This window comes from Athene noctua, chromosome 7 (genome assembly GCF_965140245.1).
Source record: "Athene noctua chromosome 7, bAthNoc1.hap1.1, whole genome shotgun sequence".
Lineage (NCBI taxonomy): Eukaryota > Metazoa > Chordata > Aves > Strigiformes > Strigidae > Athene > Athene noctua.
The window spans coordinates 22,638,972-22,659,328 of NC_134043.1; the positions used below are offsets into that span (position 1 = coordinate 22,638,972).

The window sequence follows — 20,357 nt, forward strand, 5'->3', positions numbered from 1 at the left end:
TAGGAGCAATCCTTGTGACATGAATGTAATTGAGGATTCATTGTTGTTACAGCATGGATACATGTATACTTGTGAAATGCCAGCATGTTACTATGCAGTATATTTTCTTATTTTAGAACATAAATTCTAAAAATGAAATACTGAATGTTCCTTGAGTCTTTACATAGAAATAACTAGTTCAGGCAGTTTTGGAAAGTTATAAAATACTTTAAGAATGGGGTACTCAAATGGTAACTTCCCCATAAGCTATTACAATCCATTAAATATTAAATGATTTTAAAATCCAGATCAGTTAGCAAATTGTCAAGTGTTCAGCTTCTGCAAGTTTGGTATCAAACATAATACTATTTTAAATAAAATGCAAAATAAAATATGGAAATGAAAAATGGTTTTACAGTATCAGAAGTGATTTTCTTTGTGATTTCTTTCCAGGCTGGTAAGTGAAGAGCTGCCAGAAGTTCCTGTGCTTTACAGAGATGTTTCATCCCTTTTGCTTATACAGATTTTAACCATGCCTCAACCATTGCACAAAGGTATGTTACAAAAATATGTATATTTAGATAGTTATGTATAGAAGGCTGCATTCATGGTGATTTCCAGGATGGTAAATCATAGCTGGTCTACTATGTATTCTAAAATAATGTTTCTGACTTATCTACAGAAGGTGGCGTTGAACAGAAGGGGTTTTTGTGGGTTGACAGGCTTATCTGTGTCCCCTGTCTTCTCACCTTGTCAGCCTATTCAGTAAAGATACCAGAGCTGAGCAAAAACTATTAAGTGCTTTTACTGAAGGAAAGGTGTCCTTTGTTTGACTTTCATCTCTTTGCTTAGAGGGGCAGCTCAATACTTCAAGTTGAACTGAGTGCCTAAGGGTGAAAGATTGTAATTTAGTTTGAATTTCAGAGTTTAAATTGCAGCGGTCTTACATAATAGGAGGTCATGTAAGAAGAGGTAATTACTGTAGTGCAGAAACTTCAGTGGAGACATCATATAGTATAATTTGGAATAAATATTAAATAGGTGTTTAAGAACTAGATTTTTCATTACTAAAATAAAAAAACTGTTTTAAAACCTAAACTTATTTATTTGTAGAAAAGGAACAGCTGAATCTGTTCCATCTTGCTAATAGGCAATGTATATTTGAGCAGGTGGGGTAGTTCAGACCCTCTGGTCTCTGGCTTGATTATTTATAGCTGTGCCTTTATTTTAAACTGAGAAGAAACAAGTATCTTTTTACTACTTCAGTGACAGTGAACAAAGTATCTGCGTTGGGGTCTGTGTGACAATTTTGAGTTTTGGTAATTTGTGAGTAGTTAAATACAGGGACTGTTCTTCTCTTGGTGGATACACCTAACTTGTGAAGTACAGTAGAAACTCTGTTATCCCTTTGTTCAGTCCTCACCATTGAATGTTCAGATTCAGCTCACGTGACTCTGTGTATCTACTGACATTGTGGGTTGTGGTTTTTTGATTCAGTGTATATGTTTGTGGATTAAATATGTCCAATAAATTATTAGAATATGAAAAAAAACAGGAAAATAAAATATTTTTGAATAGGAAGCCTATTGTCAAAAATACATCTTTCTTTTTTTTTTTTTTTTAACTACAGTTTAACTTTTATTGGAAGAACTTCATAAAAGGAGTAAACAAAAGCTAACATCTTCTGAAAGGGAAGGGAGTGGTGAACCCAAACCATGATCTTTTTGTAGGTTATATTCAAGCATTAAAAGACACCATTTATGAAAGTATACCTTATCCTAGGAAAGGCAACATTCAATTAATAGGAAGGCATCCTGTGGAGAATTCTGTAAAATACCACATATCAGCAGCATGTTTTGCCTTTGCTCTTAGGTTTCATGTATGTTGCAGTTGAAAGGGAAATGGCAAGTAGGAGGAAGAAGATGAATGTAACCACTTCAAATCTATGAAGCATTAAATTGGAAATAAATTGCCATTTATCTTACTAATTTTTGTTTCATCAAAATGCTTAGGCAGAACAGAAAGTCTTCATGATGCCTTTGTCCTGAGGTGTAGAATGCGGTTCAGAAAAATAGTTAAGAACAAATTTCTTTAGAACTTTTGTAATGGGTATGTAGGTCACAAAGTTGAATTCAATATCATTAATTCTTGGTGGAGACTGAGGCATGAAAAGGTGAAATGGTTTGTGCAGGGTCACATGGCAGGTCAGTGATAGGGGTGAACAAAATCTACATTTGACCCTACTGCCTCCTGAACTTTCTGTGCTGCATTGGTGCTGTTGTGGGGTGCAGGAGCTGTGGACTTGGCTGATGTCAGTATGCAGACAGAAGGTTGATGTCTGTGTGCACTGACAGGTGTTTTCAGTATATTCCTTTAATGGTAGACTTAACTACATTGCAGAAGAGGTCGTGTTGCAGTCTGGTGTAGAATGCCACAGTAATGGTGTTAGAACACTAATAATGAAGGGAGAATCTGTAGGGTTTAGAATCCATGGAAGATTTTCTTCCTCTTTTAGCATGGACATTCTCCTGTAATGATACTGGTTTTGCATATCATTTATTAGGTATGCTGATTTATTCAGAGAAACCATATTTGTATCCTTACAGAAAACTAAAACTGTTCATCAGGTATTAAATCTTTGTGTTCATACTCAAAATCCTTTTTGTTTACACAGTGTTTTTTAAAAACACTGAGTGCTCTGTAAGGAAGACCCAAACTTCATCTCTTGCCCTTCAGATATAGCACGAGGAATCACATTAAATACCCTATTATCTGTTGGATGGCTGTTGGTATCTTTTTTCAATCCAACATCGATTAAAGCAATAAAAATGCCATTACTGTTCAGCCTCTGAATGAAGATTCAGAGAGGAAAATTGATCTGAACACATCACAAAGAACGAACACTACAAATTAAATGTTTGGGGTTTTTTTTGTTTTTTGGGTTTTTTTGTTAATGGGGAAAACTTTGTTGTTGGAGGTCAGAGCATCTACAAGCACTTACCAATTTACAAAGAAGGGAACGAGGAAGATAGTATGTACCTCCTGTATAGTATAACCAGGAAAATAAACACTGTGTTCAAGATACTAAAAACATTTGTGAATATGTTGATGTTGTTGTTGTTGTTTGATACTAGAACATGGGCACAGCTTTTATAGGATTCACATACTCATTTTGAAATTGTGCAAGACTAAATATGTAATAATCCACGTTGTCATTTCTGGTTTAATTCTGTGGCAGTTGTTGTGCAGAGGATGGACAATGAGGATTTTGTTTCTAGAACCTCTAGCTCCTTTCTTACAGAAATAGAAAATGGTATTGCATATGAAGAAAGGTAGTACAGAAATTGAGACAGTGGCTCAGTAGGTAACAAAACTTAAATCTGTTCTCATAAATTGAATTCAATACCCTCCACCACCCCTTTCTGCAACATAATTTCTGTATACTGAACAAGGAATTTACTTCAAATTGGACATTGTTCTTTGTTACCACCAACTGTAAAAAAAATTATTTTCTCAGTACCTGACTTGGGACTCCTGTGGCCAGATTTCTAGAAGTGTAGAGTGAGTGCTCATGGCTTCCAGTGATTTGTTTCTGCTTTGCAATAAAAAATACCATACTGTTGCAAAGTATTTAAAAACTGGGTTCTGGGTTAGCAGAGGTGAGCCTGCGCTTAGTAGGTGCATGGAATTTGGTGGTCAACTGGCCAGCAGTGGCCTGGTGCTGTGCTTGGTGCCACACATGCAAGGAGGGCCATGCAAGTAGCCTGGGGGTTGCCAGCGTGCTGTTACACAGCCAGGCACTGCTCTGGCATAGGCCACAGTGCTGCTTTTACGAGATCCATGATTTGAGTGATGGATGTGCTCCAACTTGAAAGCTGATTTTGAGAGTTTAATGCGACCTCTGTGGACTGTGAGAAAGTTTTTCTTTCATGTGTAACACCTAAATCCAGCCTCTTTTTTTTCAGTTCTGATAGGGCCCAGATGCTGAATAACCTGACCTGGATGTTCTGACACATTCTTTTTCTATTAAGTTTCAATGACATGCAGCAAAAATACAGCAAGCAGCACTCGGGCGAACACTAGCACTTTTCTTTAATGACTGGATAAGGATCTTGACTAAATATAGAATGAATGTAATCAACTTGAATGGTATCCAGTTTCAACATGGAAGCTGAAATATTTATCTGTATCCTGGAACTTTCAGTATACCTTTCATGGATTATCTGAAGTTCAGTGCTGTCTCACTTTGTTCTGGAGTTATTTTTTCAAACAACTGTTCAACCTTTAGATCAAGAATAGTATTTTTAAAGGTTATTTATATAAAGATGCCCTTCAGAATCCAATAAAAAAGGTCCTAGGTCCTTAATTTTACCTTTTGTTCGTTTTGTGGATTCTTTCTGCAGCCACTGCCTGGCAGAATATATAATCTAATTTAATATTTAAATTAAAAGATTAGTTAGTTATATATAGTTAGTAATACACTTATTCATCTGCATATTTCTTGCACTAATGTTAAAATTAGATTTCTAGAAGTCTTTCTTGTATAAACTTCATTTTTAAGGTAGTTTGTTTAATGCATATAATAGAATGGGATGCTGTGAAGTGATTTGGTTCCAAAAAGTTTTTTGAAAGTTTTAAAAATAGGAACAAAAAGCATTTCTCAAGATTGTTGAAAAATAAGTATAAAAATTCTGCATTAACCTCTGTTTTGATTATAATGGCCTAGCTATAATAATACAACTTTTAGACTGTCAGAATATCAGATTAGGGTTTTTATGTACAAACACAGAAGTCCTAATTGCATTTTAGTGCAGCACGTTGCACAGTATATCATCTGCAACAGAAGGGACTGACAGCATTTACATAGTTTACTCCACAGCATCCAAATATACTAGCAATCTTTAGAATTATTAAATTGAAAAGATGATGTAGCAAAACCACAGCTTCCACCAGGAGGGCAGCAAGAACACACCATGCAGGCCCAACATGTGTGTTGTGGAAAGGCAAATAAAATCGCTCTTTGCAGTAGACAAGAACATAACAGCTCTAGTGTTATGGATACCTACAGCTGTCAAATATTTTGCATTTTACAAATAAGAGGTGACATGTAGTAATGAAAAGATAATTGATCCTCTGACTGGTGTGTTTAGTATGTGTCCCGTGGGATGTTTTTGTGACTATAAAACACTTGTTTTCAAGGCCTTGGTGCTTATTACACAGCATGCTGCTTCTGAGCTGCTCCCATGATATTTTCCTAGGAAAAAAAAAAAAGAAAAGATGGATGAAGTTTGTTTGGAAGTCAGGAATTCTTAAGGGTGACCCAGATGTGGTAGTGTGTGTTTTTTGTCCAATTCTGGATTCTCTAAAAATGTAATTCATAGTCATGAGTCACCTACATGTAAGTAAATACAAGAACATTAGTTTATTTTAAAGAACATAATATACACTAGAGGTAACATTTCTGGTGAATTGAACAAATAGTATGAAGGTGGGGATAGGGTCAAGGGATAATTATATTTAACATAAACCAGATTTTTAAAAATATAATAGGGTGCTAAGACACCCAGTATTGAGCACTGTGTCATCACCTCAGCAGAACAGAATGAGAACTAAAAGATGAAGTGGGCTATGGCAGATTGGTGAGTGTTGACTGGTGGTCTAGTTTTGCTGCTGTAAGTGCAGTGGTTTTCATTCATGCTTTCACGATGTAAAATTGATCTCTATTGCTTGTACCTGCTATTGATGGAGATAGAGCCTGAGTTCAGTTCTAGCTACGATCATAGACTGTAGCTCAGGCCAAAGAGGCAATTTTTACAATTCTGTGAGTGCATGTGGTTTAATCTTGTAGATTTCAGACCCAGAAAATTTACTGAATGCTAGCCTGCTATTATTCCTCAGGAGGAGGATTGCTAAGAAAATGGGGGCTTCAGCAGAGGAAAAAAGTAGCACCTAGACATCTAATGGGATCTGGTGAATACTACTTCTGGGGAAATGTGGAGAAACAAAATCATTACAATGCTACCTGCTCTAGAATGGGGCAGATGAAGTACAGCAGTATTTGTTTTCATGTTTAACATAAGCTCCATAGGAAGATAATACAGAAACCAGTACACTTTCAATTACATAGTTACAAAAGATGATTTAGGTACCTAAATTGTGTTTATTGTATATACTCAGTAACATTTAAAAGCTTCAAAATCTATGTCTGCATTGATTTATAAACAGTTGTTACATAAAAAAAGCAATTGTTATTTCACAAATTTAATTATGTACTAAAGTCCTAGCTGTGTTTCTTTTAGAACACAGTGGTGGGTTTTGATATTAGATATAAGAAAGGAGTTTCATCTCCCTTACCTCCTTTTCATTTTCACATACAAAGCTTGTTTAAATCCTTTGGGGGGAAGGAATGAGTTTAACCCAATTTTTGTGAGGTGCTTATGTAAATAAAATTGTTTTGCATGACTTCAAAGCCTGAAAGGACTTTTTAAAACCCTCATTTTTGTATACATTGTTTTAGATATATATTATGGTTATATTTGTGCTTAAGGAATGGTGTAAGTGATGATAGAAACTCCTTTGATCTGCCTAGATTGAACAAAAAAGAGATTATTTGGGATGGGAAATACAACCTGAAGTAAAAAGAGAAAAAAGGACTGCTATGACATCTTCATTTCAGAGAACGATCACATTGACCATTTTTCCTGTTCCAATTTTAGGAAGTCTTATTTTGCCTGTCTTGCTAGGTTCCCCAAAAATAATTCAAAGCCTTTTTCCTGTAGCTTATATGTAGGAGATAAGTCCTTTAAATATTATAAAAAATTGTTTACAATAAACATATTTCAAAAGAAGGTAAGTTCTAAAATAACATTCTGTCTTTTGTCCTCCTTCTGTATTCACGAGAGGTCCAATAAGTAAGTACTAGCTAAAGAGTGATTTGCAGCAAGTCTTTTATGACTAGATCCATATCTGGAAGTGAAGTATGCTAAGCATTCTTCTTGCACTGATTTCTTTGGAAACTTAGCTTTTCCAGTATTTATATGAATATAACTTACCCCACATGGTTTAAACGTTACCAGAAGAGATGATAGGATATGCATTTGCTTACATCTACAGCACCCAGTTAGTTGTAGCTATCAGTAATCAGTAGTTTACCTTGATGTAACGTTTGGACAAAATAGAATTTTGTAATATCACCAGGTCCATAGTAAGTCACTGCTGATCAGAATTAAGATGGACATATGGAGAAGTGGAAAATTACTTGCCCTGTACTTGTTCCATTCACTATGGCTGCTAGGTCATTTACTGAATGCCAGTAAATACATTATGTTGTTTTATATGTTTTGGGGGGTTGTACTTATTTGTGTAGCACTTGCTTTTCATTTGAGAACATCATTTCCATAACTAGAGACTCTGTAATCAGTATATTTGCTAAAAATACCAAGTGATTAAAAATTACTTTCATTGTTTTACAGAACACTTCACCTGCATTATAAAAGTGCTGTTCACTTTATTGTATACTCAAGCCTTGGCGGCACTTTCTGTTAAATGCAGTGCTGAAGATAGGATGACATGGAAAGAGTCAGGAGCTATCAAAAAGGTTGGTTAATTTATTAAAACATTTATGAAGTTTTGCTTATGTATTTCTGGTAGGAATGTAACAGATACTTCTGCTCTGCATATAATAATTAGCTCTGCTTCACAAAAATCCAGTTTTTGCATGTGTAATTTTTGCAGGTTTTGGTATGCGATGAGACTTAAAAGCTTCACAATGAATATCTAGTTGCAGAACTGAGTTTCAGATTTGAGGCTGTATCTCTATAGTTTAAGTCTTGAGTTTGTTGAAGTGGTATCAAGTAAATGCAGCTTCCCTTCCTGTGAAATTGAAGCCTTCCTAGAGAATCCATGGGTTGATTTGATACACTCCTTTACAGGAAAAGCAGGCAAGCTTGTTGGTGGGGAAAAAAAACTCTGTCTCTCTATTATTTGTTCATGCTAGTTATGGCTAGCCCTATAAATTTCTCCCAATAACGTGGTCTAGAGTGCTCATGTGTTGGAGGCAGAGGAGGAAATTTGTACACTAGGCAGGTAGATATTTCAATATTGTTTCTTTGCCTTTTGACAGTATTTACAAGTAGAGTGAAGGCATGTCTTGCTATTTCAGTTCAGCTGATTGAATGCCAGTTCCCACCAAAAGACACAGTTCCCTGCACTGGCATTCATTAAATCCTTCAGTTAGTTTTCAGCTCCATGCATTGATTCCCCAGAAGGTCAGAAGACTGCCAGTGCCAGACCAAGGGAAAGGATGGAAGTGTCAGGGCCAGGAGAGGAAATGAGTGGAGGAATACCCCTTTTTACAACAGCTGGGCCTTAGATTATGTTGGCTGTAAAATTAAATGCATGCTGAGAAGCATGACCTGCTTTTCACACATAAGTTAGATTTGTTGTACTCATTGGTCACAATTCCAAGGTATTGAGGACAAACTATCTACTGGACAAACTGCTACTATGCGGGATTTTTTTTTCCTGGACTTGCATTAAACATTTGAGGTTACTGGGTGGTACTGCATTTTATTATGTCCCTCTCCACCCACTTCTCTAAATATATTGTCACTTCCTTAGAATTTCAAGAACATTTGCTTGAGATAGTTGCTGAGGTTTTTTTCCATTTTTCTGTTTACTTGTTTCCCAAGTGACAGATAATTTTGCAGTTTAAAGTTTGTGGTAGAGAGCATATAAATAGATTGAAGTGTAACCAGCTTATATTCTTTCATAGTCCATATGATAAACATAGACTGCCTTTTTCTTAGTAGCAAAGGTTGAAGTTTATCTGAACATATATTTACAATGCTTTATTTTCTGTCTACAGTGAGAGATTTTATTGTATGAAAATAGACTTAGGGCATGTGCTTGGTGGGCTTGATACCTATTAATACTAATATGTTTTCTTATAGAAGCATGTGAAAGCATTTGCTTCACATAAAGCACTTTGTACTTGAGGCTTGCAAATTATGATCGTGGATCAGATAATGGGTTTCTGAAGTAGCCGTCTCTCTTGAAAATAAAGACAGCCCATTTTAGTGGAATTTTCACTAGTGGTCTTGTCTTTGATGGATGCTAAGACCAAGTGGGAAATAGTTGCACATTAAAACAGTACGTTACTGTGAATGGGTGTTGTGATTTGGTGTAATTCAAATAACACAACAGATTCACTTCTGTCCGTTTGAGAATTTTGACTTTTCTTCTGCAAAAAGCCCATTGAAGATTGACAGTTTTCCAAGTGGGAGAGCAAAAGAGGTAGGAGGTAGATACGAACAATGCTCCCTGCTGCATATGTGCTGTACTTCCTTGGAAACATCCTCCTTCCTCTTGTCTGTCTTGTGTAGATCATCCAGGCACAAAGGTCCAAGTTCTGACAGCAGCTTGGCAGTGTGTGCTTGGGGTGATCTCTGCATGATCCTCAGGCTGGCCAGGACTCCTACACTTGCTTCCTTCTTGGCTCCCATCCCACTCCAGGGATAATCCACCCAAAGCACAGAGGCTTTGCGGAAGTCCCGCATGCAGGTTTGCCCTACCCTGGATGTCTTTCCAGTTTCCTCCTTCTCCTGCATAGTGTTGTTGTCTGGACCCTGTGTGTGTGCAGGAGACCTCTGAGCACTGAGGACCAGCCAGTGACAACTGCGCAGCTCCCTGTTCCTCTCTCCCAGCCCTTTGGCAGCTCTTTTCTTCTTGAGCCTAGCACAGTCCTCCAATTAATTCTTTCTCTTTGCATGTCACAAGGGAAGCTGGTTTTCAGTTCAGGAATCCCAAGTTCTGTGTTTAAAGTTTCCTGAGGCTCAAATGGTTTAAAATGTATGGTTCTGGCTGGCTTTTTCTTACATGCTGATAATGTTGACCTTTTGATCCCAGGATAACTGCAGATCACACCTTATTTAACTTTTGTCTGTGGATAATGCCAAGAGAATCTATTTCAGTTTGGTATTCCAGACATGAAACATGAGCTGAAGTCTTTCCTCTATATTCATGCCAAATGATCAAACAACATAGAGAGTTTAATTTCTCAGCAGGGTGGAGAGGTGGATATTCTACTTTAAATTCCCAACTTCACTCTTGTTATCTTTGCAATGTGCCTTATGGTGTCATAGGAAGCACACTGTAAACTTCCAGGAGTAATGTAGATGGAAGATTTGTCCTAATTGCCAGTTTAAATAGGTGCTGCCTTCTGGTTCCTAGACTGTAAGCGTAAACAGCAAGTCTGTCTTCCCGATGCCCAAAGGTGAAGACACTGTCCATTTCAATTAACAATAATAATTGATGTAAAAATGCACTAAATAAACCAGCTGATGAATTATATACATTGTTATGTATTGAAATATTTATATATTTATATAAATAGTTGCTTTGGAATTTTTTTTTTAAATCCCAGCAATGTTCCACTGTTTATTATGTTGATGATATACTAATAGATCTAATTATGTTTTTCCTGGGTAGAATTTATTATGACTCAGAAGAAAAATACTTATGGGAATACTGCTTTCTATTTCTGATGGCTTTCTGTAATCATTACCTTTAAATGTAAATGCTGTGGCACAGTGCTAAGTGGCTATGTATTCTTTCCACTAAATATTTTTTCCATCTGTAGTAGGTATAGTTCCTTCCAGACACAACCTTCCATTTTCTAATAGACTCATTTCAACTTAAATACATAGCAAGCATTTTATAACTCATTCTGGTTGGTACGTTTTAGAAAATCACTGTATATTTTTTTAATTGGTTGTATTAGAATTCAAATTCTGTCGGTACACAATATATCCCTGAAGTGATTCTTCCTAATTTTAAACTAAGCATTTTTATATTCAAGAAAAAACATGGGAAATGCAACATTATAAAAGTGTTTTCATATAACACTAAGCTTAAACATATGTAATTGAAGTAGCAAGTCAGGTTTCACTCTGAGCTAAATGCAGTCCTTTTCTGTAGATTTTTTTTTTTTTTTTTTTTTTAAAAACCCATGTGTATCCTTGTAGGTCAAAATTCGTGTGTTGATCAAAAGGAAATATACTTCATTGCTGTTACTTTTGCAGGAACTTTTTCTCCTTTTCATGACGAGTGCATTTTGGATTTGTTTCTTCCTTTTTTACAGAATACATCAAGTGGAGAAAAATCTTGGGAAGTATTGCTGGGCCATGTGATTAGTGAGCTGTCTAAGGGGAAGATATATGAAGAAGGAGAGACTGAAGAATTAACAGTGGTATTGACAGATCTCTTGAGAATTTATTCAGCATGTCCCCTTTCTGTCTCTTAAGTTTTTCATCCTCATTGTTATAATGATTTTTCTCTGATCTAGCTAAAGACTGCAGTACAAATCTTCATTTTTCTAGATCAAAGCACATCCCTTTGGGACAGTTTGCCTGTGCAAATCTTTCTTTTACTAATATCATATGTGGCCACTGCTGTGTTGAGAAAGTTATTGATAAATACTTCTTATAATTGTGGGGGTTTATTCACATGTTTGAAAGACCTTTCTGACACTTGGAAAACTGAATATTTAAGTAGAAAAAACATTTGTCAAGGGGGAAAGAAAACCCACGGAGTTCTTTCAGATTATTAGTGAAATATTTGCCTTCAGAATGTATTTTGATGCAGTGGTTTATATAGTATGCTTAAAAAACATTTGGTTCATGCTGGAGTTTCTTACATAGGAGACAACTTTTCTGTGGCAGAATTTAGAAATTGCTTCCTTTCCCTATAGGTAAATCCTGACTCTGTAGAGTGCTATCTGCAGCAGTTCTGCCTGCCTTTCCTCAGGATCACAAGCCTTCTTCAACACCATCTTTTTGGAGGGGATTTACCTAGTTGCCAGGTACAGGTTGAAGGGGCCACACTCAAATGTTACCATTTAAAAGCTAGAGATCAAAAATTAGGCTTTTAAGATGTCTTTTTCATGGTATGTATTTTTTATCGTAAGATATTTTTTTGTTTTAAATCATATTTTATAGCATTGCTCTGCAGCATTGTTTGTCTTCTATAAATTTGTTTTCAAGGCAGTTTCCTGGAAAAATGGTACTATATTCTTAAAATTCAGCAAGTACATGCTTATTTTATCAGATCGTAGATGCCTGTCTCATATCAACATACTTTTAAAACTTGTCCGGCATTTGCAGAGATGGCATAATCTGATTGAAATCCTGATTGAAATCCAGACTGGAATTCAGTCTTGATTTTGCTTAATACCTGTTAATATTTGGAATTTATTCTGAGACATTGCATCAGTTTAAGATCCGTGACCAATTTAAGTAGAGTTTGCTGCATGTCAGCTCCCTCATTTCCTTGCCTCAAAATCATTTTAGCTCTGAAACAGCTACAAGTCAATTTGGGGTGCTAAACAGGAAGAAAATTATTGGGGGTTGTGGGTTTTCCTTTTTTTGTGTGTATTTTGGATCTGTGGTTTTGTTTGGGTTTTGGAGGTTGTTTTCTGACAACCTGGTTTTCTTCTACTTTGAGAATCCTGTTTAAGGTAATCTTGGAAAAAAATGAAGCTTTTCTGTTTCTCTGAACCTGACTGTTAGCATCATTGTACTAGAATGTCTTTACTTCTTTTATTGGAATAGATAAATTTTTAATAAGCTATTTAAAAATTCACAGTATATCTATTAATCTAAACTTCATTGATTTCATACCTAAAAGGAAGATGAAGAATTCGCAGTTCTTGCAAGCTGCTTGGGTCTATTACCATCTTTTCAGTCAGCTCATCAGTTCACCAGTGCCTCTTGTCTCGATTGGCCAGTGCCAGCATTTGACATGATATCACAGTGGTGCTCAGAATTGGCTTCATTTGCAGATAGAAATCCAGATCAAGTAAAGGTATGTAGCAAAATTACTTCTTCCAAAACAGTCCTGATGTGGAAGTAGATATTTATGGCTTGATTCACTATGCACATACACTGTTGTTTTGGATAAGGATCCGAGAACCTGACATGTAAATGAGAAATTTTAATTAGAAATATTAGTTAGTGGATGTGGGTTGGGTTGGTAAAAAACTGGAATAAGAAAACCTATCTTTTTTTTAATATGATTCCTGGAGACAGAAAATAGAAACACTATCCTTAGATGATACTAAGTGTACCCATATCTTCTGCACCTGAAGCCTGTCAAGGGCATGTGATACAAACTTTGTCTTTTACGAAAAAACTTACCAGAAGTTTTTCTTGCCTGCTAGACATTACTGGTATTTTTGAGCATCTTCAGTTGCTATACTGAAAAAGATCAAAAGGATAAAAGCTGTTTAATAGTTGATTGATAAAAGATAGTGCATCTTCTCTGAAGGTTAACAAAACAATACCAACACTTGAATCAATGCAATTGGAACATCAGTTGTGAAATATAAATGTTTCAACATTACTGCACTGTTTTTATGAAGAAGCTGCATCTCAACAATTCAGGTCCCCCTCTCCCCAGTTTATGGTGTCAAAGAGGCAAGCCAGATGCATTCTTCCCTCTGCAACTGATCTGCACCTACCTTTTTATGTTTGCAGGCATTCATTAGACTATTGTGAATGAAAATTTGAATACTCGGATTAATCTCAAAATACAGGTGCTGCATATCTGATAGGCATTAGAGAGAGATTGCAGTGAAACTTATAGTGTTCTTTCCATGATCAAAAAGGAACCAGGTACAAACGCAAACACACACACACAAACACCCTTTTTTATTTTTCTTTTTGCAAGTTAGGTTTTGTGGTCATGCACTTTTAAAAAAATTTCATACCTTGCAAGAAAGATCCCATCTGACCCCTATGCCTATCAATTATAAATTTAGAAAAAATGAGTAGGTTGAAGGAAAAGCACATTGCTATCTTAAAAAACAAAATAAAAATTTTGACAGTGTTATTAAGAGCAAAAGAGAAGAGTTAGGCTTTGAAACCAATATTTAGGTAGTGCCTGCTTTATCAAAAATTTACGAGTATTAGTGAGTTCTTAGTCACCTCAAAATTGATGTGTGCAACACAGTTTTGAAAATCAGGCAGATGTCTTCAAGTGTCATTTACAGAGCCTAACTTCAGTTCTGGTTTTTAAAGTTTTAATCTAAAGTTTTAGTAGGAGACAGCTTTCATAGTCAGTGCCAGTGGCAGCAGTGTTGATGTTGCCAAGATAGCTTAGTGTAGCGTGTGGGAGTCTTCCCTGTAGATCACTCTTAATCCTCTTGTTTTAGCTATGAAGACTTTTGCACTTAAAAAGTGTCACATTTAGAAAATGTCCTTAGGAAGAGGCTAGTACTCATTTTGCACCCATTAAAAAAGATGAAGTGTGACCACAGTTGGGAAGGGTGTTCAGGCAAGTGACTATTGCACAGTGACTTTTGACTTACAAATTTGTGAAATGCAGAGGAAGGGAGACATTTTTAAACTGCATGCTTGCTTTCTTTCATATTTTCTTTTCTTATAAATGCATAAATCAACGTGCAGAACTGATATATTGTTCTTATTTATAGGCTTTGCTTATCCAGGAACCTAAGTGGGACTTGCCACGCCTCCTTCAGTTGCCTGAGAATTATAATACCATTTTTCAGTATTATCACAGAAAGACTTGTACTGTTTGTACTAAGGTTCCTAAGGATCCTGCTGTTTGTCTAGTTTGTGGTACTTTTGTATGCTTGAAAGGACTGTGCTGCAAACAACAGAGTTACTGTGAATGTGTTCTGGTAAGAGAGAATTAATTCAGATTCTGTAATTGATTCTCACACTCATGGATAGTTTTTAACTCCATTACTCAGTTTTGATGGTTTTCTTTCCAAAAATGTGTTTATAGAATCATAGAATAGTTTGGGTTGGAAGGAACCTTTCAAGGTCATCTAGTCCAATCCCCAATAATAATGTTTAGTGCTTATTTCTGATAGATGGATCTAGACTGGATTATAGAGAATAATGTTATTCATCTTTTTAAGACCATAGCCTATTTCACCTGTATGAAAAACTCTTATAAAGCCATTGTGTGTAATGTTTGACACATTGTTTTTATTAATCACCAACTGAAATTTGTCTACATTCTGATTGTTCGTATATTAATTTTTCTCTATTTTGTTTCCTTGCTTTCTGTGTACATAAGAATATCAATGTATGGGGTTTTTTTTTTTTCCCTCTTTTATACAGTACTTTCTGATATACCTGGCTATCTACTAGTGATCTACAGACTATAGCTAGATAAGCATCATTTTAAGGCCTTTTGACTTTTAATTCAGCAGCAAAGTTTTCTAGTCAGCATATATATGTTCTTTCAGGAACCTGAGTTGGAGAGCATCTAGTATTGTTTTCCTGTCTATGATAAAGTTTTGCTTTGACAGCTGTTACGTTTCCTACCATAGAATAGTTAGTAGAAGGCTGGAACTACATGGGCTTTACAAAACTATAAGGAGAATTTGTTGGGGAGATGTTTACAAATGGGGTATAAAATCAAACCCAAAGAAATTTCAGAGGAATCTTGGACCTTTTTGATGTTTGAACTCACCTTTTTCTCTCATACTGCTAATATGGTATGAGAAGGACAGGTGGGCAAAATTTAAAGTAGAATTCACAGTTATAGTTAAGGTGTCAAACTTAATGAAAACAGAAAGTTATAAAAAAAATTTAAAATCTGTATAATTAACTACATTTTATTATAGTTGATGGGATTATAGCCTCTAATTGTAATAAAATTTTATAGAAGAACACATTTTTTAATTGCTAAAATGAATTGATTAATACAGAGATGAATGACATACTGAAGCAAGCAAGAAATATTAAAAACTATTTTTTGTACTAGATTTGTAGAGCTGTAGACTAGGTCTGTGAGCATGGATAGAGAAAGCAAATGTTTAGCAACAGAAACTATTGTAAAAGAGGTAACATTAAGTTTTTCTGAATACTTTCTCTTATTCTTTGCCATCTCTGAGAAATATTTGGTCATACTATAGAGTTTGCTATACAACAACAAATTCAAAATACTGTAGAGAATATTTTTGCTCATTTTTGTTAGGTAATTCTGCTTTTGCATGCTAACAAATATCTTCCTTTTTTAAGTGGGGAACGATTTTTGTATGCAAGTGTTGTTATGGCAGCACAAGACATGCAGTTCTAGTTTGCTAGGATGATTTTGGGGCAGGCTATCCTTTGTTACATTGTTTCTTAGGAAATAATGTGTGTTTGTTATTTCAAGCAAAACTAATTGCTATTTTTTAAAATACTTTTTGTTATAAAGTTGACAGACAGTAACAGAATCTTTTCACGCTTCCCTTTCTACACCCATAATATTACAGCATTCTCAAAACTGTGGAGCTGGGACAGGAATATTTCTTTTGATTAATGCATCTGTAATCATCATCATACGAGGCCATCGTTTCTGCCTTTGGGGTTCTGTTTATCTAGATGCACATGGTGAAGAAGACAGAGATCTTAGGTAATGTTTCCATTACAAATATGTTTCATTATTGTTTTTCTGGGTAGATCAACTTTATGTTACGCAATACATGCATAACGGATAATAATAGATCTATCTCTACCTTCCTTGAGTGGAAAATTTACATTTAGTGCAAGTTGGACTATTTTTTGGCCCAAAGGTGTGGTAATTATGATCTTTGAGTTACACACACCAGGCACCCAACAGACAGATTCCTGTGTTGCCATTGCCAGTGACAATCAATTCTCCCCCAAAGTCATTGTTTGGTCTTTGATCAAACAATGCAGTTGGATTGATTCCATCGTAGGGAAGGAGTGTAACTTCTAAGCTAAACATGCCCATGTTTTCTGCATTCTGCTATCCAAGAGGGAGGAAGGGAAGTCCCAGCAGTTATTTATTAAAAGCAGAACCAAAAGCCCCTCACCAATAAAAATACACGCTTTCCCTGGGAAAAAAAGTTATGTGAGTATCGTGTGTTGCAGTTTTCCATTTATTTGGCATTATTAACTATTTATGGCTGCTTTCTTCTTTTTTTTTTTTTTTTTCCTACAGGCGTGGTAAGCCTCTCTACATATGCAAGGAAAGATACAAAGTGCTTGAGCAGCAGTGGGTGTCTCATACTTTTGATCATATCAATAAAAGATGGGGGCCACATTATAATGGCTTGTAAATCATCATCATCTACACACCATATTGTTGCTGTTACCATGAATGAATGCATCTTGACTGACAATAGCTTTAATTGAATGGGAGTTTAGCTATTTGGCTCGGGGTGGAGTGGGGTATGGGCATAAAAGGGAAATGAAACTTTGTCAACATGTGAAATTTTTGCAAAATCAGCTGCTGTTGCTAGTAAATAATGATACAATAATTTGAAAGTAAATCCTCAAAATAGTGTGAGCAAACTGATTGCACTCAGTAGTCCATTTTTCTTTTGTTTTTTAAAGCCCGTTATTGTTAAGAAGCACAAATTTTACTTACAGTTTTTTAGAGGCTGCAGGGATAGCTGTCAGGTTTTTATTTTTCTCTGCATGGAGTTGAGTTTTTAGCAGTTTTTGCTGAAACAGTGTATATGTCTACTACATCTGCTAAATATGTTGGATAAAATTTCTTTGCCTTTTTTGTGTTGGTTTGAGATTTTTGCTTGATACACATTTGTAATTAGACAGGATTTGTAAAACAGTTGTGAGACTGCATGGTAACAATTGGTCTGAAAGTTGAATTTTAAAGAGTATTTCACTTATGAAACGTCTATTGAAATATTTCAGGCATTACTGAAAACTTATGCATTCTCAGGAATTTCATTTTTTTTCTCCATAAATAAGTGAAATAGCTGTAAATTAAGTATCTTACTGCTCTTATTATAATCCAGAACACGTATTCTTTCCTTTTTATTTTTCTTTTCCAGAAAGGAGACTTTTTTTTTCCATATCAATTAAATAAACTGTCAGTGGTAACACATACAGAAATTGCTGTATATAGAGAATTTGTATGGCGCCCAACATAGCAGATGCCAGTTACAAGTGTAACAACCATAAACCTGCCTGTCATTTCAAACCAGATGTATGTTTCAGAATGATTGGATTGGAAATGTGCAGGGTCTTCTGCAAATGAAACATAATTTTGTATCTTTGCTGTCATTTCAGGAGGTTCCTCTATATTGTATTTGTATAGAGTAATCAATGTTCTTTCTGCTTGGTTTCCTAAAAAGGAAAAAAAAAATAAAATCAACAGAGGTAGCCTAAGTGAACAACCAATGCATGTGCAGCCTCACTGGATGAATGCCAAAACAATTTATGCTTAGAGGGCTAAAAAAAAAAATCATGAGAACAGGCCTGACTGGGCTAAACCCCACAGTGTAAGTAGGTAGGAAAGATTATAGTTAAAATACTGGTATGTAATATATTGCTACTAATGTTTTCACAAGTGTTGGACATTTCTTGGCTATTTCATACAGTACTGCCAAGCAGTTCCTGATAGTTTTGACTTTCATAGCTTGCGTGTAAAATAAAATTTATATGTGTAAAATAAAAACAGCTTATGATAAAACCACATACACAATGAAAACAGTTCCCCAGTGGAAGTCATTATCTAGTGAAAAGTATATAGGGGAAATAAAATGACTGTATAGCAATCAAGGAAAATGGACAGAAGGAAAAGTAAGTAAATACAATGAGTTTCTGGATACCTGCAATTCAAAAAACCCCACAATAAAGGATGCTGGTTTTTTTACATACATATAAATATATATATATTTCAAAAGTATTACAGCACTTCCTGTAAGATTAGAATTACTCTGTTTCACCAACTAAATGGCTATGTCTTTTCCAAAATATTACTTTTTTGATACTGTATTATAAGTTCTGCCTGTAATATTTTTGCATTGCTCATTATGAATATCAGGCCATTTTGTAAGTGTGGTGAAAGAGCAAAAAGATTCTTTACATCTCCAGCATAACATTATTACAGGGCTCATGAACTTGGGTAATCTGTAGTTTGAAGCTCCAATGCTGTATTTACAAGAGATGATGTATCCAGAATTTGATTACTGTGTTTTATTTAAAATGGAATGTTCTCTGGTTGTGCATATGGATGTGAAGTAAAACTATTAGCCTTAACTTTAACATTTGGGTATTTCATAGTGTTTATTTTAGTACTGATGAATTAGTCACCAGTCAATTTAAAAACAACAACAACAACAAAATCACTTGGTTGAAAACTTGTACTTGAATATCCTTGCATGCTGCTAAACAAGACTTTTGATTTCCCCCATAACTTTTTTAATCCTACTTTATTAAGCTAACCTTGAAAAATAACAGGTCCAAACTAGAGTGGTGTGTGCGTGTATTACTCAAATGTTCTGGTGTGATATCCTGTATGAATGATCATTTAAGTACAGTACATTACTGTAGAATCTAAATCAATCTTTATAACACATCAGAAGAGTATAAAACTAGGAATATGGTAATTGACATTGTAAGATATGTTAATAAAAGTCTACTGTCAATCTGTGGTTTTGCGAAATTTTTTCTCTACCCCAGTCATGTAAAACGTAATTATTATTGAATTTCACCCAATAGCCATGCAGTTATTTAAATGTCAGAAGTTTGTGCATGCTAACTACTTTGCATAGAGAGTAAATCTGGTATGTTTTTTTCTTTTTGTTATTTACACAGTCATGCATTTTTTTTTTTTATTAGTAATTTGGATTGTTTTATTTTACTCATAACTACCACTCGAAGTTGTGCTTAATTTTATGCCAGCTTTTACTGCGTTGCTGCTGCAGACTGCTAAAATTAAAGTGCTGGCTTGAGAAACTGTACTTCTGGGAAAACCGTGCTTCATCTTTCCTGTTAAATCTGTTTCTGGAATAACTATCACTTCAATTTGATGAATGTGTATATCTATGTATTAAACTTTTCCTTTTCTTTGATCTTGGAGAAATTTGATGAAATGGTCTTGTTTTGACCTTGACCTTTGGCTAATAGCATCTTTTTTTAGTGGTGACCTGAAATTTTCAATGAATATTTTCATCACCTCTGCAATAGGAATCTTGCATAGCTCACAGCATTTCACAAGCAAATGATGTTTTTCCTTTGAAAAAAGGATCTTTTGCTACGGTAACCAACAAAAGTTATTTACTTCAGAATCCCATGGGATTAGTTTATGCCGTGTGTATAGCTGCCAGAGGAGACAGTCAGTTTTGTGCTGATCTTGATATGATTTAGATCTAATTTTCATCTAACCCAGATTCTGCAGTCCTGCTTTTCACTTTCTTTTCTCAGAGGTGGGGGTAGTGATGAATGAAACCTGTCTGAGCATTAGCCTAGGTAAGAATGAAATTATGCTGTTTGCAAGGTAAGAAAACCACAGGAATGAGCTGACCCAGTGTATGGAGGCTCACAGCTCTCAGTTATCAACTGCGGGACATGGGGGAGCGTGCGCAGTCT

The 20,357-nt window shown here is 35.4% G+C and overlaps 1 protein-coding gene across 3 annotated transcripts in view; it reads left to right on the forward strand.

Moving 5' to 3' along the window:
* Positions 1-19,086, forward strand: part of UBR3 (ubiquitin protein ligase E3 component n-recognin 3) — a 116,262-nt gene extending 97,176 nt beyond the window's left edge. For 2 of the 3 annotated variants that reach the window (XM_074910887.1, XM_074910890.1), the window contains 8 exons: positions 433-533; positions 7,452-7,576; positions 11,120-11,227; positions 11,729-11,839; positions 12,664-12,840; positions 14,468-14,677; positions 16,268-16,407; positions 16,960-19,086. In XM_074910887.1, coding sequence (XP_074766988.1) covers positions 433-533; positions 7,452-7,576; positions 11,120-11,227; positions 11,729-11,839; positions 12,664-12,840; positions 14,468-14,677; positions 16,268-16,407; positions 16,960-17,077 — 1,090 coding nt within the window. In that variant the 3' untranslated portion in view covers positions 17,078-19,086. Of the gene's footprint in view, positions 1-213; positions 231-432; positions 534-7,451; positions 7,577-11,119; positions 11,228-11,728; positions 11,840-12,663; positions 12,841-14,467; positions 14,678-16,267; positions 16,408-16,959 lie in introns of all 3 variants that reach the window. The other variant, XM_074910889.1, reaches the window with a different exon arrangement.
* Positions 19,087-20,357: the final 1,271 nt, after the last annotated feature.